The sequence below is a fragment of the Ovis canadensis genome, chromosome 14 (genome assembly GCF_042477335.2).
Source record: "Ovis canadensis isolate MfBH-ARS-UI-01 breed Bighorn chromosome 14, ARS-UI_OviCan_v2, whole genome shotgun sequence".
NCBI classification, from domain to species: Eukaryota; Metazoa; Chordata; class Mammalia; order Artiodactyla; family Bovidae; genus Ovis; species Ovis canadensis.
In genome coordinates this window covers 29,137,704-29,158,119 of record NC_091258.1, presented here as the reverse complement: position 1 = coordinate 29,158,119, position 20,416 = coordinate 29,137,704, and the positions used below count along the sequence as shown (strand labels likewise).

The following is a 20,416-nucleotide window of genomic DNA, read 5'->3' as shown; positions in this document are numbered from 1 at the left end:
AACGCAAAAAGGAATTTTAGATGCGATGCATTTACAACTGCTGTTTGGCAATTTTAATGTACTTGACCTTTCAAACAGTGTAATTTAAAAGAGGAAAAAGAAAATGACTTGGTTGAACAGAAAGGTCAAGTCTTAGACTGAATACTGATATGCATGTCCTGACACGTTGTGAAGCTGGCAAAGACACTCATATGCTCTTTTCCTGCATCTGTTAATGGGTACTGAGAGGAGACTCTTCCTTTAATTTTAAGTGAATTTCACTTGAATTATATTAATATATAGAAGAAAAGAGAGACGAAAACTACACAGAAACCAGAGTTCCAACCTAGTTCTTTGATCTTTATTCACATTCCACACATTCAAATTAAAAATAGAAAGCAAAACACCCAGAAGTCAGCAAATTACCTCGAATGTAGCTCTGTGCTGCCGTTATTATATTTGCTTCCTCTTTCCCAGACACCGAAGTCAGGCACCCGGTAAACTCTTTCTACACAAAATACAAGGTTCTGAATAAAAGAGACCTAAAAGAAAAAAAATGAAACATAAGGACACGTGAAATAACAGGACCTTTAGATACTGATATTTAGATAATAATACCTGGAATCTAAAATGTCAGATGCTAAATAAGTCTAAAACTTTGGAGATAAAAAGGTATTTCTCAGTTCTAAAATGAGTCAATCTCATGTTAGATCACCCTAGAGTCTTGAGTCTATTACTCCTAGAATCTAATCTTTCTCCTGCCTTTCCTATATAGCTATAAATAACGCATTTTCACACACTCAAAAGCTTACAGTTCAAGATGGGCTCAACCAATAGGCTGGAAGTCACAGCTTTTATGTAAAGATTTCAGACATCTGATTAAATTTGTATTTTCAATAGTAACTATGGAAAGCAAAGATTATAATCAGTTCTTATTTATGTTAATAAAAGCACTATCTTATGTGGGCTACTAGTCCTAATTGCAGGGTTTTTAATTTAGTCATCATGTTTGATTCAATAATATGTGCACCTGCCTGACTTTTATCTCATTATCATTCTTAAGTGGCAATACATATTCCTCCACCTCCACCCTACACACCTAATAATAACATGTATGTACTTTTAAGAATGACACAATAATAACACTGAAAACCAAGGTAAGGTTCCATCAGCAGACTAGAAACTTGACAAATTACAGGAAGAGAGAAAGCAGTAGGAAAGAACTGATTGAGAAATCAGAGCAGAGGAAAGAAAACACAGCCTCTTAAAATGATTCTCCCCTGTCTCTAAGTCTCTAAGCCCAGAGTCAACAAATACATTGATCAAGAGTAGATTAGGAAGCAGTCTAACCTAGATTCTCTCACAAGTGATGAATGGCTGAGGCAGCTGAATCCATGACCTTTTCATTCTCAGTCCCAACACAGAGGTATCTGCCCTCAGAGCCTAGGACGTATCACACGTTTCAGTGAAGGAGAAAGTAACGAGGGTGTTGGAGCCTCACAGAAACAGAACAGAGCCATCTAGGTTTCAAAAAACACACATTTATCCCGTCACTTCTCTATCAAAGAACGGAGCATTACACGCCTACAGTAAACTTTTTCTTACTTCAAATATTGGAGAGGGTCTTCCCAGCTTTCCCAGTTTCTTGTTACCTTACCTATTCCCGGAGGAAATTCTGCCTGTATAAAAAACCTGGTGTACTTTTATAAAACTGGGTGTCTTCAGTTTTTCCCTGGTCTTCAGAGTTATTTAGATTCTATACTTATAGGAAATACTTTATACTTGTCAGGTCCCCAGGTTAAAAGCTTTGAAACCATCTAAATTCTCCTTTCTCTGATGACAAATTTCTCAAGTATATAGTCCATATACCTGCTTCTTCCCCATCTTAGGAGGATGTCAGGACCAATCCTGGAGAGACCCACAAGCAAAAACAGGTAATCATGGTTTCCTAGAGCAGACTCAAGAGCAGAAACCGCTTAGGAATTAGTGCTGGGAAATTAAAACCTGAACTGTAATTGATGAATTGCTAGAAGCTCACTTAAAAACTTGTGAAAGTTAAAAAATGCCCAAGGGATCCAGTTTTAAGGGGGTCCCCACAATACTGTGAGGTTTACCTCCAAGAGCTCAATCAAGTTCCCATAGAAAATATCCTAGAAAAATCCCCTCTGGTTTCCAGCAAGGAGAGAGGATAAGGAACAATTCTGAAATACACCAAAACATTCTGTTTTTCTTAAGACAGTCTCTGCTCAGGGGAAACCTGTTAACCAAAGCCAGACCTGCTGGGCTATGAACCCTCCTGGGGTTATTACATAAATAAGGTACCCTATAACCTTTTCAAAACACACTAAAATTGGTATCTAAAACTTACTCGGTCTTAAACCTTTCTTCAGATGAGGAATTATAGACCAGCATAACTTTCATGATCTCAGAAATAAATATTTCTTATACTTCACACACATGTAATACTGTGCTTTAGTAAAGACTAGACACTTAGAGGAAATAAGCAATGGCTAGAACATGAAAATAAAGATCACAACCATTTCCAAGTCAGGGTATTTTATGTACTAATTTCAATTCTGACTCTAGTTTATGTACCCAATGTTGTTAGCCCTTTGCTCTGTCTTCACATCAATTTCTAATGTGCTACCTTGCTTTGAAGGCATATATCTTTTGGATACTTTTGAAAAAAAAAAACTGTACAGAAAGATTTCTAATCTGAAACAGAATCAAATGTTTTCTGTGGTATTTTCTAAATATTTTTAGCTTATGTATAAAATAATAAATCAAATATCTGAAATAGTTTCAAAACAGATCTAAATGTCACTGAAACAATTACATTTGGGAGACAGTGAACTGATGTAATGATGTGCTAATAGAAAATTCTTAGAGGACTTCATAAAACTTAAGGTATATGCAGTTAAAAAAAAAAGTAACAAATTAGCAATTAAGATGGTCTCAAATTGATTACGCATTTCATCTATCTGAGCATGACTGTGTTGTTTATGGCCACCAAAAAATTTTTAATCTTATCAACCACAGGATAGTGGGGCAGTTAGTGCCACAGTGGCATTTACTCTATAATTCTCTGGGGGTTTTCTGAGGATGAGGGAAGGAGCAGGCAAGAGAAGAGAATTTACTTTTATCTACTATCCATACCAATTTATGTTTTCCTCAATTCATATTATCAGTCAGAATTTCTTCAAATACTGCCTTTCCTCAATTCTCTCTATCCTTTTCATCCTTGGACCTCATTCTATCCTCAATTATTCTCAAACTTTCTTTCATATTTGCTATCTTTTGACATTCTGGATAATTTCTCAAGAATTATTTTCCTGTACATAAATTTTTTCTTCAACAATGTCCAATCTACTCTTTAATATGTTCATTAATGTTTTAATTGTTCATATTTATCATTTCTAAAAATATTATTTCTTTCTAGTATACTTTTTATTCCAGCACTTCACCCAGCTACTTCATACTACATTTAAATATCAATCTCAATGAAGATATTTCCTGGAAGAAAAAAACTTCCTTGATTCCCTAAGTCTGGATGAAATATCTATCTTATTCATCATTTTACCCTAGCATCTATCATTGTGTCTTATACATAGAAGCTCTTCATGAAATACTTGAACAAAATTGGCATATAATTTACACATCTGTAAACACTGACAGAAAAGCCACTGATGAGTTATTCTTTTAACTGTGTTATATACTATTATAACTGTAGGTACATCCAATTCTAAAGACCTTTCATCCAGAGATTTCAAAGAAAAGATTATTTATGTCATCCTAGTAAATACACTAGCAGGCTGCTTGGCTCAGATGGTAAAGAATCTGCCTGCAATGCAGGAGACCTGGGTTCAATCCCTGGGTTGGGAAGATCCCCTGGAGAAGGGAGAAGGCTACCCACTCCATCATTCTTGCCTGGACAATTCCATGGACAGAGAAGCCTGGTGGGCTACAGTCCATGGGGTCACAAAGAGTTGGACATGACTGAGTGATTAACACCTTCACTTTTAGTAAATATACTGAAATAAATTACATAATCTATGCCAGTCCAGAATACTGCAACCAACTGAAAAACAATAGCCATTTTTCAATACTGTTAAAAACCAAATAATACAACTTGATTTAAAATACCCATAAAGGCCTTTACTAATTTTTAAGTGAGTAAAGTGGAATTCTCATGATACAGTAAGCAGAAAAATACTAAACTCTTCTCTTAAGATAACCCAGGCAGGCAATGTGGAGACACTGAATAAACACAAAGGTATTTCAGAACTGGAAACCAATATCCTCAAAGAATGTTACTCATAAATCAAATATTTGAATATAAAATTTAGCACCTCATCATTAGCGACTTCATTCCCATTGTAATTGAGAATCTGTGGCTAATAGTAACAGAATCAAAATGTACTAAAGTTGTAGAACTACGATTAGGGAACAAAAGAGATAACAGGTTACTGCAAAGGTTATTCTGTCACACTGTGGAATATTAATGGCACTTTTCTGTTAACTCTTAATGAGAAATATAGGAAGATTATATATCTTAAAGTGAAAGTAAAGTCACTAAGTCATGTTCAACATCTTGCAAACAAATGAACTGTAGCCCAACAAGCTCTTCCATCCATGGGATTTTCCAGGCAAGAATACTGAAGTGGGTTGCCATTTCCTTCTCTAGGGGATCTTCCTGACCCAGGGAAGATCGTTATATATCTTAAGTAGCACTTAATTACATGGAAAAGGAACTGTTCAACATTTTAGTTACTTTCTCATGGAAACTTATGTTGCCATATATAAAATAGATAGCTAAAAGGAAATTGATATATGTCTCAGGAAACTCAAACAGGGGCTCTATATCAATCTAGAGAGGTGGGATGGGAAAGGAGATGGGAGGGAAGTTCAAGAGGGAGGGGATCTATGTATACCTATGGCTGATTTATTCTGACAAAAAAAAATTCTGTAAAGCAATTATCCTTCAGTTAAAAAATAAATATTTTTTAAAAGAAAAAAATAAAGGAAAAAAAATTAATTACTTTCAGAAGTTCTTGCTTCCCACTTACAGTGTTGCTGTTGTTCAGTTGCACAGTCATGTCTCTCTGTGACTCCTTGGACTGCAGCACACCAGGCCTCCCTGTCCTTCACCATCTCCTGGAGCTTGCTGAAACTCATGTTTACTGAGTCTGTGACGCCATCCAACCATCTCAGCCTCTGTCATCCCCTTCTGCTTCTGCTTTCAATCTTTTCCAGCATTAGGGTCTTTTCCAGTGAATTGGCTCTTCATATCAGGTGGCCAAAGAATTGGAGCTTCAGACAGCATCAGTCCTTCCAATTAATATTCAGGATAGATTTCCATCCTTTGATCTCCTTATAGTGAAGGGACTCTCAAGAGTCTTTTCCAACACCACAGTTTAAAAGCATCAATTCTTTGGCACTCAGCTTTCTTTATGGTCCAACTCTCACATCTATACATGACTCCTGGAAAAACCACAGCTTTGACTATACAGACCTTTGTGAGCAAAATGATGTCTCTGCTTTTTAACACACTGTCTAGGTTTGTCTTAGCTTTTCTTCCAAGGAGCAAGTATCTTTTAATTTCAAGGCTGCAGTCACCATCCATAGTGATTTTGGAGCCCAAAAAAATAAAGTCTGTTACTGCTTTCACTTTTTCTCTTCTATTTGCCATAAAGTGATGTGACTAGAAGGCATGGTCTTAGTTTTTTGAATGTTGAGTTTTAAGCCAGCTTCCTTACTCTCCTCTTTCATCTTCATCAAGAGGTTCTTTAGTTCCTCTTTGCTTTCTGTCATAAGGATAGTATCATCTTCATATCTGAGGTTACTGATATTTCTCCTGGCAATCTTGATTCTAGCTTGTGCTTCATCCATCCCAGCATTTTGCACGATGTACTTTGCATATAAGTTAAATAAGCAGAGTGACAATACACAGCCTTGATGTACTTCTTTCCCAATTTGGAACCAGTCCACTGTTCCATGTGAGGTTCTAACTGTTGTTTCTTGACCTGCATACAGGTTTCTCAGGAGACAGGTAAGGTGGTCTGGTATTCCCGTGTCTTTAAGAATTTTCCACAGTTTGCTATAATCCATACAGTCAAAGGCTTTGCCATAGTCAATGAAGCAAAAGTAGATGCTTTTCTGGAATTCTCTTGCTTTTTGTATGATCCAACGGATGTTGAAAATTTGGTATCTTGTTCCTCTGCCTTTTCTAAATCCAGCTTGCACATCTGGAAGTTCTTAGTTCATGTACTCTTGAAGCCTAGCTTGGAGGATTTTGAGCATTACTTTGCTAGCATGTGAAATCACTGCAATTGTGCTGTAATTTGAATATTCTTTGGCATGGCTATTCTTTGGCATTGCCCTTCTTATTTCAGATTATTACAGTAATTTGGACTAATTATGAAAGTTAAATTTTATGCTATAATTAAAAAAATGATCACTCAAAATGTGCTTTACAGCAAAACACAATATTTTTTTTCATTTCACTAATATGAATAAATTCTACTTCATAAGAAGTCATTTTACTGTTCAAATAGAAATCTTTTCTAAACTGGATACTTTTCAAGGAAGCAAGACATTCCTTATATGCAATTCTAAAGTAATTGTAATACTGTTTAATAGATTAAATATATTATTATAAAAATTACTGATATTATATTTCTTTCTTACAACATTTCAAATAAAGAAGTAAATTCATATTAAGCAAAGACCATTTTATGAATTTTAGATAATTTGTATTTTCCAGTAATAAGTAAAGAGGCCATTCCAGCTTGTTGTTGTTTTGCTAAGTCATGTCCAATTCTTTGTGACCCCATAAACTGGAGCGCACCATGCTCCCCTGTCTTTCACCATCTTCCAGAGTCCTGCTTACTATGCCTTATAAAACTGTCATTTGAAAAACTTTATCAGCTTTACTACAGTAATAATTAACATATGTGAGAATGTCTGATGGTGACTCTATTTTTTATTTGGGTAAAGAAATCTACACCAATATACTATAGTCAAAAAATCTTTTTAAATTCCCCAACATTATCTTGAATTTAGAAGCTATCACAATAACAATTAAAAATCTATTTTAGTCCTATGACTACCATTTAAATATCCCATCTCTTCTATATCCTATCAAAACCACACAAGCGGGACTTCTCTGGTGGTCCAATGGTTGAGAATCCACCTGCCAATGCAGGAGCCACAGGTTCTATCCCTGGTCTGGAAGGATGCCATGTGTACCGGGGAAATTAAACCTATGCTTCACAACTACTGAAGCCCATGTGCCCTAGAATCCGTGTGTCACAACTACTGTGTCCACACCTAGAGCCTGTGTTCCCCAACAAGAGAAGTCACTGCAATGAGAAGCCCATGGACCACAATGAAGAGTAGCTTGCTGCAACTAAAGAAAACCCACGTGCAACAATGAAGACCCAGCACAGCCAAAAAGAAAGTTTAAAAATAAAAATTAATTAATTAATTTAATGGAAAACACTTAAAAACAAAAACTAGCAGACAAAATTCAATTTAAAAAATTTCAGAAGATAAATGTGGAACAAGAAACAAATTTTTATGTGTGGGAAACATTTTTATTTGGTCAATAAACCGTTATTTTTTAAAATTCAGAGACTGGCTTAGAAAAGAGATCAAGAGATCATCTATGCCAAATATGTCTTTCTGGGTATGTCCATTTTTAGCAATTATTGGAAATCATTTATATTAATAAAAGATCTGCAAGGCCCTCTTTTCCAAATACTAAATAAAAAAATCTGAATCCTCTCCAATGCCTGTAAATTCAACATAGATCACAGCAACCCAAACTAGGTGCAGTATTTCAAAAAAAGTTTACCCATCTGTGAGTAATAATTTGCATATTAAATAACAAGTAACAATAATACATCATAACAAGATACCTCTAAAATAACACTTTAAAACAGTCTAAATTATATATACATAAGAATCACCAAGAGAGAGATGGATTATCATTTAAGGTATGAATAATGTGAGTTTTGAGAGAGAAAGAGAGCATGGGATGGGAGTGATATGTGGGACACAGAATGGTAGCATTGAATTTGAGTTAAAACAGTGAATCTGACTGGACTAGTCTTCTAGAGGACAATCTTCCATCAACAGGTCAACATTTTTTCTATTTTAAAATATCTGTATTTATCAGTGACCAAGTGACTAAACTGAACTGGCTGACTGATCAATCTATATATCAGTGTGTATATGGTTGGCTTGTTGTTCAATCACTAAGTTGTGTCCAAATCTTTGCGACTCCATGGACTGCAGCACACCATGCTTCCCTATCCTCTACCATCTCCGGGAGTTTGATCAAGTTCATGTCCATTGAGTCGGTGATGCTATCTAACCAACTCATCCTCTGCCGCCCTCTTCTCCTTTTGCCCTCAATCCTTCCCACCATCAGGGTCTTTCCCAATGAGTCAGCTCTTTGCATCAGGTGGCCAAAGTATTGGAGCTTCACCTTTAGCATCATTCCTGCCAATAAATATTTAGGAGATTTAGTTGATTTCCTTTAGGAGTGACTGGGTTGATCTCCCTGCTGGCCAAGGGACCCGTTCGAGTCTTTTCCAGCACCACAGCTCAAAAGCATCAATTCACCTGTGCTCAGTCTTTTTTATGGTCCAACTTTCACATCTATATATGACTCCTGGATAAACTATAGCTTTGAATATACAGACTTTTGTCAGCAAAGTGTAATCTTTGCTTTTTAATATACTATCTGGGTTTGTCAAATCTATCATTGGCTTAGGAGGCACTAAATCTCTTTAAGACATGACCACCACCACAACAAAACAAAATGAGGTAAAATAGACTTTCTTTAATCAAGAAAAACTGAGTTTTGGGGTGAGAGAAAAGGGTAAGAGAATATCTCAAGCAAAGTAATTTCCTGATTCTTATACACTTACACTGTGAACACTCAACACACTGTAAATGGACAAGCAAAGAAAGCAAACAACAATGTACAATAAATGAGGTGGCCGTTAGCCACATGTGGCTGATTGCCATCAACTAGTCCCAGTTGAGATGAACTTTCAGTGTAAAAATTCTGAAGATCTACCACAACATAAAGAATATATAAGATATATCATCAATCTTTTCTATTTATTACACATTAAAATAATGACATCATAGATATATGCATTAAATATATTATTGAAACAAATTTCATCTGTTACTTTGATTTTAGCTACTAAAAATATTTAATTACATATATGGCCCACATTCTGTTTTTATTGGAGAGCAAGACTATACAGACTGGAAAAAGAAATAAATGCTTTCCCAATCTGCCTGTTCAGCTGGAGGTGGCCTTACAATAGCTCTGACGGCATAAGAAGATGTCTCTTGGGGACTTTTGGAAGGCTTTTGATGTTTCTGACAAAAACGGCTACTTCTGATTAAAAGTAGCTAATACATCAACTTTATCAACCTTTCCCCCTGCTTTCTGCCATGATGCCAGTAGTTACAGGAGCCATTCTGAGATGATGAAGAGAAGAGAAACTGATGGACCAAGGAGCTAACCATTTCCAACACTGCATTATATGAGAAAAACAGGCGCCTTTCATTTAAGCCACTGCAGTAATCCTCAACAGACACAGAATGAAATAGTCTACTATTTCATAATGAACTAAGATATTAGAAGGGCCAGAATGAAAGAAAAATTTCAGATATTCATATGACAAGCTTCATTAAATATGACAACCTTAAATTTATTCAATAACAGCCATATAGCCAAAAAAATTAAAAGAGCATTTCTATGTAATCACTTGATAGTTTTGTGTTAGTTTTTTTTAAAAAGTCAAAGACACTAATTTGGACATAACCAAAAATTCATTGATTGTGAAATCACTGAAGTGACAAGCAATATCAAAGCAATAGCTGAATTCTAAGAACTTCTCAAATATACCATTAAAAATTAGTATAACTATTCAGCAAAACAAACTGTATACCAATACTACTGTTATAAAAGACACAATGCCTAAGCAAAGTCCTGGCTTACAACAGGTGTTCACTCAATATTTGAGAATGAGTGAACAGTAGGCATTTAGTCATACATTTCTGATCATGGTACAGAATCTCAGACGGCCACTAAATGTGCTATTTACATTATGTTTAAATGTGATAAAATGTTTGCAGAATATTGAAGCTTCTTTTTTAAAAAACTGAGGTACAATTGATGTAACAATATTATATAAATATCAGATATACAATTAAGTTATTTTTTATTGCAGTTATAAAAATACATTAGGGTTAACTGAGTTTATAGAAAGAGTAAACTTCAGGATAAAAAGCTGTTGGCGGGGTGAGGAATGAATAGTAAGTTACATTAAAAATAATTACAAATGGGAATTCAATTCAGAGAATAGCAAAGATCTCAGAAAAACTAGTCATCCATAAAAGCAATAGGAATACTGACAAAAATCATAAAAATCAACTTTTTCAGAACTCTGAAACTTAAACAAGAGCTTGTAACAATGCAAGGAGCATTAAATAAAGAACGTAACTGAAATCTCATGTAAGTAGACTAAGCATTGGAATGTACTGAATTGCTCTATTTTCTATTCCCTCTCCCTTGCTTTATTGTAGCCTCATAGTAGTTATGAAAATTAGCACACTAAAGCCACCAGAAGGAACAAAAAAGGTTTGGAACTCACCCAAATCACTGTCTTGGTAAACTGTCACTATTTGAAGAGTCTGACAGCTTCCTGGATACATTCACTCATAGAGGTTTTCTTTAAATGATCTGACCTGGAGCTTGTACAATGCATACAGCCTTTCCCCTAGGCATATATTATATAGCTGCCTAGACATATTGAGTGGCAACTATTTAATATTCCAACTATCTAAAAACTTTCTTTTTAAAAGTTGGGCCATGAGAAGTCCACAGTGGGCTGCGTAAGTCTCCAGTATATTCCTGGGAAGCCATAAGGATATGCACGTGTGTACAGTTGTGCTTCCCTGGCAGCTCACCTGGTAAAGAATCCACCTGCAATGCAGGAGACCCCAGTCCAACTCCTGGGTCAGGAAGATCCCCTGGAGGGAGGCATGGCATTCCACACCAGTATTCTTGCCTGGAGAATTCAATGGACAGAGGAGCCTGGTGGGCTACAGCCCATGGGGTCACAAAGAGTCGGACATGAATGAGCGACTAAGCACAGCACACAGTTGTGCTCATAATTAGAAAAGACCTGAGTCATAATCTCACACCTCCATCTGAACTTAAAGCTTTGCAAAAGTAGGAAGCGAAGGTTAAAGGAGAGTTACATACATCTACAAAGAACTAAAGATGATTTGGTGAGAACAACATCTCACTAACAGGGAGAATCAGTAAAGATGTAGAAATTACAGTAAGGAACCCAAATTTTAAAAAATGAGTTGAAAAGGATAATAATAAGAATTGCATTCAATAATTATATCAAATTATTTAATTCAATAATTATACTAAAATCACTCCAAATTATTCTTGAGTCACCATGGAATGAAATTACAAATCAACAACACAAGAAAATCTGGAAAATTCACCAATATATGAAAATGAAACAATAGCCTGCTAAACAATCAAAGGGTCAAAGAAGACATCATAAGGGAAATTAGAAATACACTGAGGTGAATGAACATAAAACCATAATATAACAAAAATAATGGGATGCTGCTGAGCAGGCTGAAGAGGGAAATTTATAACCACAAATGTCTGTATCTGAAAAGCAGAATGATCTCAAATCAATAACCTAATCTTCTACCTTAAGAAACTAGAAAAATAAGAGCAAAATAAATCCCTTCAACCAGAAGAAAGGAAATAATAAGGACCACAGAGGAAATAAATAAAATAGAGAATAGAAAAACAGTAAATCACTAAAACTTAAGGCTGATTCTTGGAAAACATCAATAAAACTGATAAATCTTTATCCAAACTGACCAAGTGAAAGAGGAGCTATGATTTAAATGACTAAACTAAGGAACTAAAGAGGAGATATTAAAGCCAACTTTGGAGGAAAAAAAAAAGGATTCATAACCTAGATGAAACGGACAAAGTCCTGGAAAGACACAAACTACCAACACTGACTCAAAAAAAAACCCCAAAAATCTGAATAGACACTGAAACAGTAATCAAAAATCCTCACAGCAAGGAAACCCAAACCCAGTCAACTTCAGGCTTCACGGTGGCTCAGATGGTAAAGAATCTGCCTGCAGTGCATGAGACCTGGGTTTGATCCCTAGCTCAGGAAGATCCTTTGGAGGAGGAAATGACAATTGACTACAGTATTCTTGCCTGGGAAATAACACTGGCAGAGGAACCTCAGCGGCTACAGTCTAGAAGGATGCAAGAGAGTCAGACACAAATTAGTGACTAAACAACAATAGCCAGCTTCATCAATGAATTCTACCAAATGTTTAAACAAGAATTAAATCCTTCACAAAATCTTCTAAGAAAGAGGAAGAAATGATTCCTAACCAATTGAATGAGGCCTTTATTAAACTAACACCAAAGTCAAAGATGTTATACAAAGAAACAGAAACAACAAAATATATACCAATAACCATTAAGAATACTGATGTGAAAATCCCCAACAAAAACTAGAAAATGGAATGAAGCAGTATAAAAAAATTATCTTACATGACAAACCAATATTTACCCACCACATAATTTAGGTGGATTTAAAAAAAGAGAATTTGGATTACAGATAAATGATGAATGTGAAGATAAAAAAGCAAAAAATTCCAAATCAAAGTTCAGTTCAGTCGCTGAGTCATGTCCAACTCTTTGCAACCCCATGGACGCCAGGCCTCCCTGTCCATCATCAACTCCAGGAGTTTGCTCAAACTCATGTCCATTGAGTCAGTGATGCCATCCAGCCATTTCAGCCTCTGTCATCCCCTTCTCCTTCTGACTTCAGTCTTTCCTAGAGTCAGTTCTTTGCATCAGGTGCCCAAAGTATTGGAGTTTCAGTTTCACCATCAGTCCTTTCGATGAATATGCAGGACTGATTTCCTTTAGGATTGACTGGTTTGATCTCCTTGCAGTCCAAGGAACTCTCAAGAGTCTTTTCCAACACCACAGTTCAAAAGCATCAATTCTTCAGCACTCAGTTTTCTTTATAGTCCAACTCTCACATCCATACATGACTACTGAAAAAACCACAGCTTTGACTAGACGGACCTTTGTTGGCAAAGCAATGTCTCTGCTTTTTAATACACTGTCTAGATTTGTCATAGTTTTTCTTCCAAGGAGCAAGCGTCTTTTAATTTCATGGCTGCAGTCACCATCTACAGTGATTTTAGAGCTCAAGAAAATAAAGTCTCTCACTGTTTCCACTGTTGCCCTATCTATTTGCCATGAAGTGATAGGATCAGATGCCATGATCCTAGTTTTTTGAATGTTGAGTTTTAAGCCAGCTTTTTCACTTTCCTCTTTCACTTTCAGCAAGAGGTTCTTTGGTTCTTCTTCACTTTCTGCCATAAGGGTGGTGTCATCTGCGTATCTGCATTTATTGATATTTCTCCCGGCAATCTTGATTCCAGCTTGGGCTTTATCTAGCTCAGAATTTTGCATGATGTACTCTGTGTATAAATTAAATAAGCAGGGTGACAAAATACAGTCTTGACATAGTCCTTTCCCAATTTGGAACCAGTCTGTTGTTCCATGTCTGGTTCCAACTGTTGCTTCTTGACTAGTATACAGACTTTTCAGGAGAAAGGTAAGGTGGTCTGGTACTCCCATGGCTTTAAGAATTTTCCACAGTTTGTTGTGATCCACACAGTCAAAGGCTTTGGTGTAGTCAATAAACCAGAAGTAGATGTTTTTCTGGAACTCTCTTGCTTCTTCTGTGATCCAACAGATGTGGGCAATTTGATTTCTGGTTCCTCTGCCTTTTCTAAATCCAGTTTGAATATCTGGAAGTTCTCAATTCACATACTATTGAAATCTCACTTGGAGAATTTTGAGCATTACTTTGCTAGTGTGTGAGATGAGTGCAATTGTGTGGTAGTTTGAACATTCTTTTACATTTATAAAAATAGTAAAAGGGATAGGGAAAAGGATAGAAAAAAAGAGATAAAAAGATATGGGACAAAGTGTAAGGGTTGAATATACAAGTAGCTTGGTAAAAGAAAAAAAATATGCAGCACAAACAATATTTCAGTAGACCCTAGGTGAGAAATTCCCAAATGTTATCAAAGATATTAAACTAGAATATTTGAAAACTTCCACATGCCCCAAGGAGGATAAATACAAAGAACAGCTCAGCTAGCACATCTTAGTGAAACTAATAAAAATCAAATACAAATTTTAAAGCAGCCCGAGTAGACAATATTTTCATAGAAACAATGGAATTCAAGCTGATTTATTAAAAAAAAAACAATGGAAGTCTAACAACAACATACATATTTAAAGTGTTGAAAGAAAATAACTGTCACCCTAAAATATATTTCAAAATTAAAATGGAAACAAAGATATTAAAAAAATAATAAATAAGGAATGGACAATGATCCCAGACAGAATATCCCAGGAAAGAAAGGTGACTGTCACAATGGTACATGGGTAGGTATATGTACAGTTATAAATGGTCTGCCTGCAATACGGGAGACCCAGGTTCAATCCCTGGGTCAGGAATATCCCCTGGAGAAGGAATCAGAAACTCACTCCAGTATTCTTGCCTGGAAACCCACTCCAGTATTGTTGCCTGGAGAATCCCATGGACAGAGGAGCCTGAGGCTAACAGACCATGGGGGTCACAAAGAGTCGGACACAATTGAATGACTTACACACAAGTAAATGTAGATGAACGAATATATAGTTCAATATTGATGTAAACATCAATAATATTGAGGTTTTGTTCAGTTTAAAAATACATGTAGTATTAAAATAAATGCAAACAAAACCACAATAGTAGGTGATAAGTAGGTATGTAGAGCTAAAATGTGGTAAGGTTCTTAAATGATCTGTAAAGCAGAAAGCAGAAGAACTAACGAGCCTCTTGATGAAAATCAAAGTGGAGAGTGAAAAAGTTGGCTTAAAACTCAACATTCAGAAAACGAAGATCATGGCATCTGGTCCCATCACTTCATGGCAAATAGATGGGGAAACAATAGAAACAGTGTCAGACTTTATTTTTAGGCTCCAAAATCACTGCAGATGGTGACTGCAGCCATGATATTAAAAGACGCTTGCCCCCTTGGAAGAAAAGTTATGACAAATCTAGACAGTGTATTAAAAAGCAGAGACATTGCTTTGCCAACAAAGATCCATCTAGTCAAAGCTATGGTTTTTCCAGTAGTCATGAATGGATGTGAGAGTTGTACTATAAAGAAAACAGAATGCTGAAGAATTGATGCTTTTAAACTGTGGTGTTGGAGAAGACTCTTGAGAGTTCCCTGGACTGCAAGGAGATCAAACCAGTCAATCCTAAAGGAGATCAGTCCTGAATATTCATCGGAAGGACTGATGGTGAAGCTGAAACTCCAATACTCTGGGCACCTGATGCAAAGAACTGACTCATTGGAAAAGACCCTGATGCTGCGAAAGATTGAAGGCAGAAGGAGAAGGGGACAAGAGAGGATGAGATGGTTGGATGGCATCACTGACTCTATAGACATGAGTTTGAGTAAGATCCAGGAGTTGGTGATGGACAGGGAAGCCTGGCGTGCTGCAGTCCATGGGGTTGCAAAGAATTGGACACGACGGAGCAACTGAACTGAACTGAAAGCAGTCAAAGTATAAATCAGAGTAGACTCTGAAGTTGCTGTCCTTTCTAAAGTAGCCACTATAAAATAATATGACAACTGGTATAACAACAAATAAATTTTTTAAAAAAAGTAATAAGGAAAAAAGGATACAAAGAATAGATAAGGCCAGTAACAAACAGAAAGATAAAAGACTTAAACCAAGATATATCAATATTTACATTAAATGTATATGAACTAAGTACTCCAATTAAAAGAAAATGATTGCCAGACTAGATTTAAAAAATAATAACTATATGATGCTTATAAAAGATACCAGATACAAATAAGAACACAGTTTTAAAATAAATGAAAGTTTTAGAAATGCCATACAAACACTAATGAAAAGAACCTGGTCTCTCAGGATAAATTTTAACAAAGAAATTTAATAGGAGTTAAAATGGGATATTTCCAACTAAAAAGTACAATAATCTCAAATCATGTGCCTATAATTTTATAAAAACATACACATACATATGCGTGTATATATTTATACATACATATAGATATACACATACATATTCATGTACAAGTACACACACATACATACATACTAATAAATCAGAAAACTACAGAAATGGAGAAAAATAAATTCGCAATCACATTTGCAAACTTAATGAACATATCAGACAAAAAACGTACAACATGTAAAAGATGAGATGAGCATAACTAACGCAGTTTACCTAAGAAATGTATAAAGCAATTTAAACCTAATGGCATTCTGCCATGTTTCTATGACACATTAGCTGATAATTACCATAGCTTGAATAATCTGTTTCCTTATTTCATCCAGGTATTTGCTCAAAAGCTCTTTTCCAGAAAAGCCTGTCCTGATAACTCTACTTTAAACAGTTTTATAGTTTTATTTTCTATTTTCCTCCTTACATGCTTAAAAAAAATTATGTATCACTTCTGGACATTATAGCCTATATTTAAGTATTTATTAATTCTGTTTTCCTTATTATAAAACAAATTTCATGGCATTATAGACTAATATCTTTTTTCACTGCTATATTCTATTTGGTCTAGTTTAGAAACTCAATAAATATTTGCCAAATAAGCATGGTTCATGCAAAAATGCATGATGGAGTGAACATGCAAGACATGAATAAACAGGCAAACTCTGAGTCATCCTGGCTGCCCTCAATACTTGAACATGAAGATGTCACACGACATGTGTCACTCACATCTGTACAGAAGAAGCAGAGATAGAACACTATCAATAGAATGAATGGACTCCGGTGCCAGACAGCACAGTTTAAATCCCAGCACTGTCAATGACTGACTCTCCATTATTTTCATCATTTGTAAAATGAAGATAATAACTATACCAAGTTGATAGTTTTGTGAAGATTAAAATTGTTTATATGTGCAAAGTACTTTGAACAATGATAGCAAGTGATAAATACTATTATGTTAAGTGTTATGTTATTATGTTAAGAGTTAACTACTACTATTATCATTATTATTGCTTCCCATAAATTTGAGAAACAAGAATAATAATACCTTTTTATTCTTAGAGGAAAACATCTATAAATAGTTTTGAGTAACCTATTCATTTTTGTGTGTACATTGTTGAAAAGCAGGAACTAAGAATACCTTGTAACTCCTTAATAATTATAGATTTATTCTAACTATTAAAAAACAGAAACCCCTCAAGTTCAGCTTGAAAACCATTTCACATCAAAAGATAGTCTGTAACACTAAAGTATCTACACAATAAATGGGAGAAAAAAAAAAAAGATCTGTAGTATTTTAAGGAGAAAACATGCAAACAAGGCAAAAGTTAAAACTCACTAAATAATAAGTTAAAAACCTATCTTTGAAATTAAAGTCCCAATATATGAGAGAAAAAATCATATCTTAAAGTATCTAACAAAGGTCACCTAGAAACCATTGCTTAGTATGCTGGCTCCCAATCAGACCCAATGCCTACTATTCATGCCCTGTGCTGTCCCCTCTCACACTGATTTAAGACTGACCAATGTGATAGAGGATACTGTAAAATGATGGAGGGTGACTTCCAAGACTAGGTTGTAAAAAAAAGCACTGTACTTCCATCTTGCTCTTTGGAATCACTTTCTCTGAAAAGAGCCACCTGACATATAGAAAAGGCACTCAAGCAGTTCTATGGAGAGGCCTCTTGCCCACAACCATGTGAGTGAACCATCCTAGGGCCCCTTCAGGCTCAATAAAGCCTTCATTTAACTGTAAATCTGGCTGATTATTTGAATCCAACTTATGAGAGACTCCATGTCAGCAACACCCTGATTAGTGTCTCCTGAATTCCTGACTCACCGAAACTATGAGATAATAAACGTTTGCTCTTTTAAGCCACTAAGCTCTAAGCAATTTGTTACTCAGAAATAGGTAGTTTATATAGCAAGAAATTAATTCCACATGTCATCCGATCTAAAAGCATTTGAAAAGATCTTCTGGGTTTTGATGATAAAGGCATCTTTGCAAAATAAAAAGGAAATGGCACATGATACACAGTTGGCATAAAAGACTTTTCCAGGTTTCATGTTGAACAGACACCTACAGATTTGTATAGTATTTTTATGTAAAAGGCTTACAACCTACACACTTCCACCAAAGAGCTAAAGAAATAATCATCTGACCATTCTTGAGAAAACAAGGCTTCAAACATATTTATCTAAAGGAACTGGAGTTCGCAGGATCATTTGACAAATTCCCATCAGTACAACTGGTTCTATGACCACTCCAAGTGTTATCCCCGGTTAGTTAGTTATCTCCTATTAGTAATCCCCAGTTAGTGTTATCCCCTATTTCCACTTAAATTCTAAGCTTGTAGAAAAATGTTTGAAGTTACTGTTTTCAAAACTGACATGATACTCTGACTTGTGATCAACCATTAGAGCACACTAAAATTAGAGTCATATAATAGCATAAAACTAGAAAAGGGACATTAAAATCATACAGGCATTTTTCCATCTCCATTTATAATGATTTAGCAGATATAATCTAACACACAACATACAATTAACATTTTTTAATAGTTTAATAAAAAATAAAAGCAAATCCAAAATGTAACAGGAAAGACAAAATTTCACCCTTTGTAAATCTTTACTTTCAAAGTGTTCTTTAAGACTTAATAGTTTCGGGGTCATCAAAGTCTAAAACGTCTCTTATTTTATTAAAGAATTATGAATCTTTTCATCTAATGAAGCCTTTCCACAAAAAGGAAGGAAAAATTAAACACAAAATAAAATCTCATATTTTTCCAGTAGTCATATATGGTTGTGAAAGAGACTATAAAGAAAGCTGAGTGCCGAAGAATTGATGCTTTTGAATGGTGGTCTTGGAGAAGACTCTTGAGAGTCCCTTGGACTGCAAGGAGATCAAACCAGTCAATCCTAAAGGAAATCAGTTCTGAATATTCATTGGAAGGACTGATGCTGAAGCTGAAACTCCAATACTCTGGCCACCTGATGTGAAGAACTGACTCATTGGAAAAGACCCTGATGCTGGGAAAGATTGAAGGCAGGAGAAGGGGACAACAGAGGATGAGATGGTTGGATGGCATCACTGACTCGATGGACATGAGTTTGAGTAAGCTCTGGGAGTTGGTGATGGACAGGAAGTCTGGCATGTTGCAGTCCAAGGAGTCACAAAGAGTGGGACATGACTGAATGACTGAACTGAATTGAACTGATGGGGGTATGTGAGGTTCTTTCATGTTAAATAAAGTAAGTTTCTCGGGAGCCATTCTGAATGATACAGCTCTTGCTTCTTTTAATCTACTTTTAGGTTATTTATGGAGTATGTCATAGAATGTAACATAGAATACCATGCGGTAGTTCATTACTTTGCCTCCTCCAACAGATATAAATGAGTTCTCTCTATTAATAAACAGAAGGACTGATTTAGGTGAACTTTGTATTTAGTTAATATATATGTAAGATTGGTCTGATTCCCAACCCCTCCCCCACCCAAAATATTTGAGCACCACTATTTCACAACACTATAAAAACTGAGAACTAGTTGGATGAAATGAAAACACGTAGTTCTTTGATAAATAAAACAGAAGAAACTATAAGTAGTTACTGTTATTTATTATTATTATTACTTCTTTATTATTTAGCTATATTTCTAAATAGGTTTTACTTATGTGTATTAAAAAGGCACAGTGGATGTATAAGATTATGAACTACTGGAAGGCAGGGCTACATGTACCAATTTCATAGCACCCCGAGTGCAGTCCAGTGATGACTTTACTGTTTAGTATGATAAACTGTTCTTCATGCATGGATCTTAGGAAGATATAATAACTAATACATAACTATATAATATATCTACTCTTTGATAGAATTCTCACTGTATATGCTGGTGGTTTAGGCGCTAAGTGGTGTCTGATTCTTTGTGACCCCATGGACAGTAGTCCGCCAGGCTCCTCTTTCCATGGGATTTCCCATGCAAGAATACTGGAGTGGGTTGCTACTTCTTTCTCCAGAGGATCTTCCTGACCCAGAGAGCAAACCCACCTCTCTTGCCTTGCAGGCAGATTCTTTACCGCTGTGCCACCAGGGATGCCCTTCTCACTATATATACCATCTCAATAATAGCTTTTTACTTCAACTGTGACACAGTTCAACATATGTTAGCATATGGGTCTGTCTGTATGTTTTTTCAAGCATTAGGGCCTATGAAAAATTTCTCAACTTTGTGA

General features: G+C 35.6%; 1 protein-coding gene across 4 annotated transcripts in view; it reads right to left on the bottom strand.

Moving 5' to 3' along the window:
* Nucleotides 1-20,416, bottom strand: part of PHKB (phosphorylase kinase regulatory subunit beta) — a 232,519-nt gene that overhangs the window by 154,504 nt on the left and 57,599 nt on the right. For all 4 annotated transcript variants that reach the window (XM_069549785.1, XM_069549787.1, XM_069549786.1 and 1 more), the window contains one exon: nt 406-521. In XM_069549785.1, the coding sequence (XP_069405886.1) occupies nt 406-521 (116 nt within the window). The remainder of the gene's footprint in view (nt 1-405; nt 522-20,416) is intronic.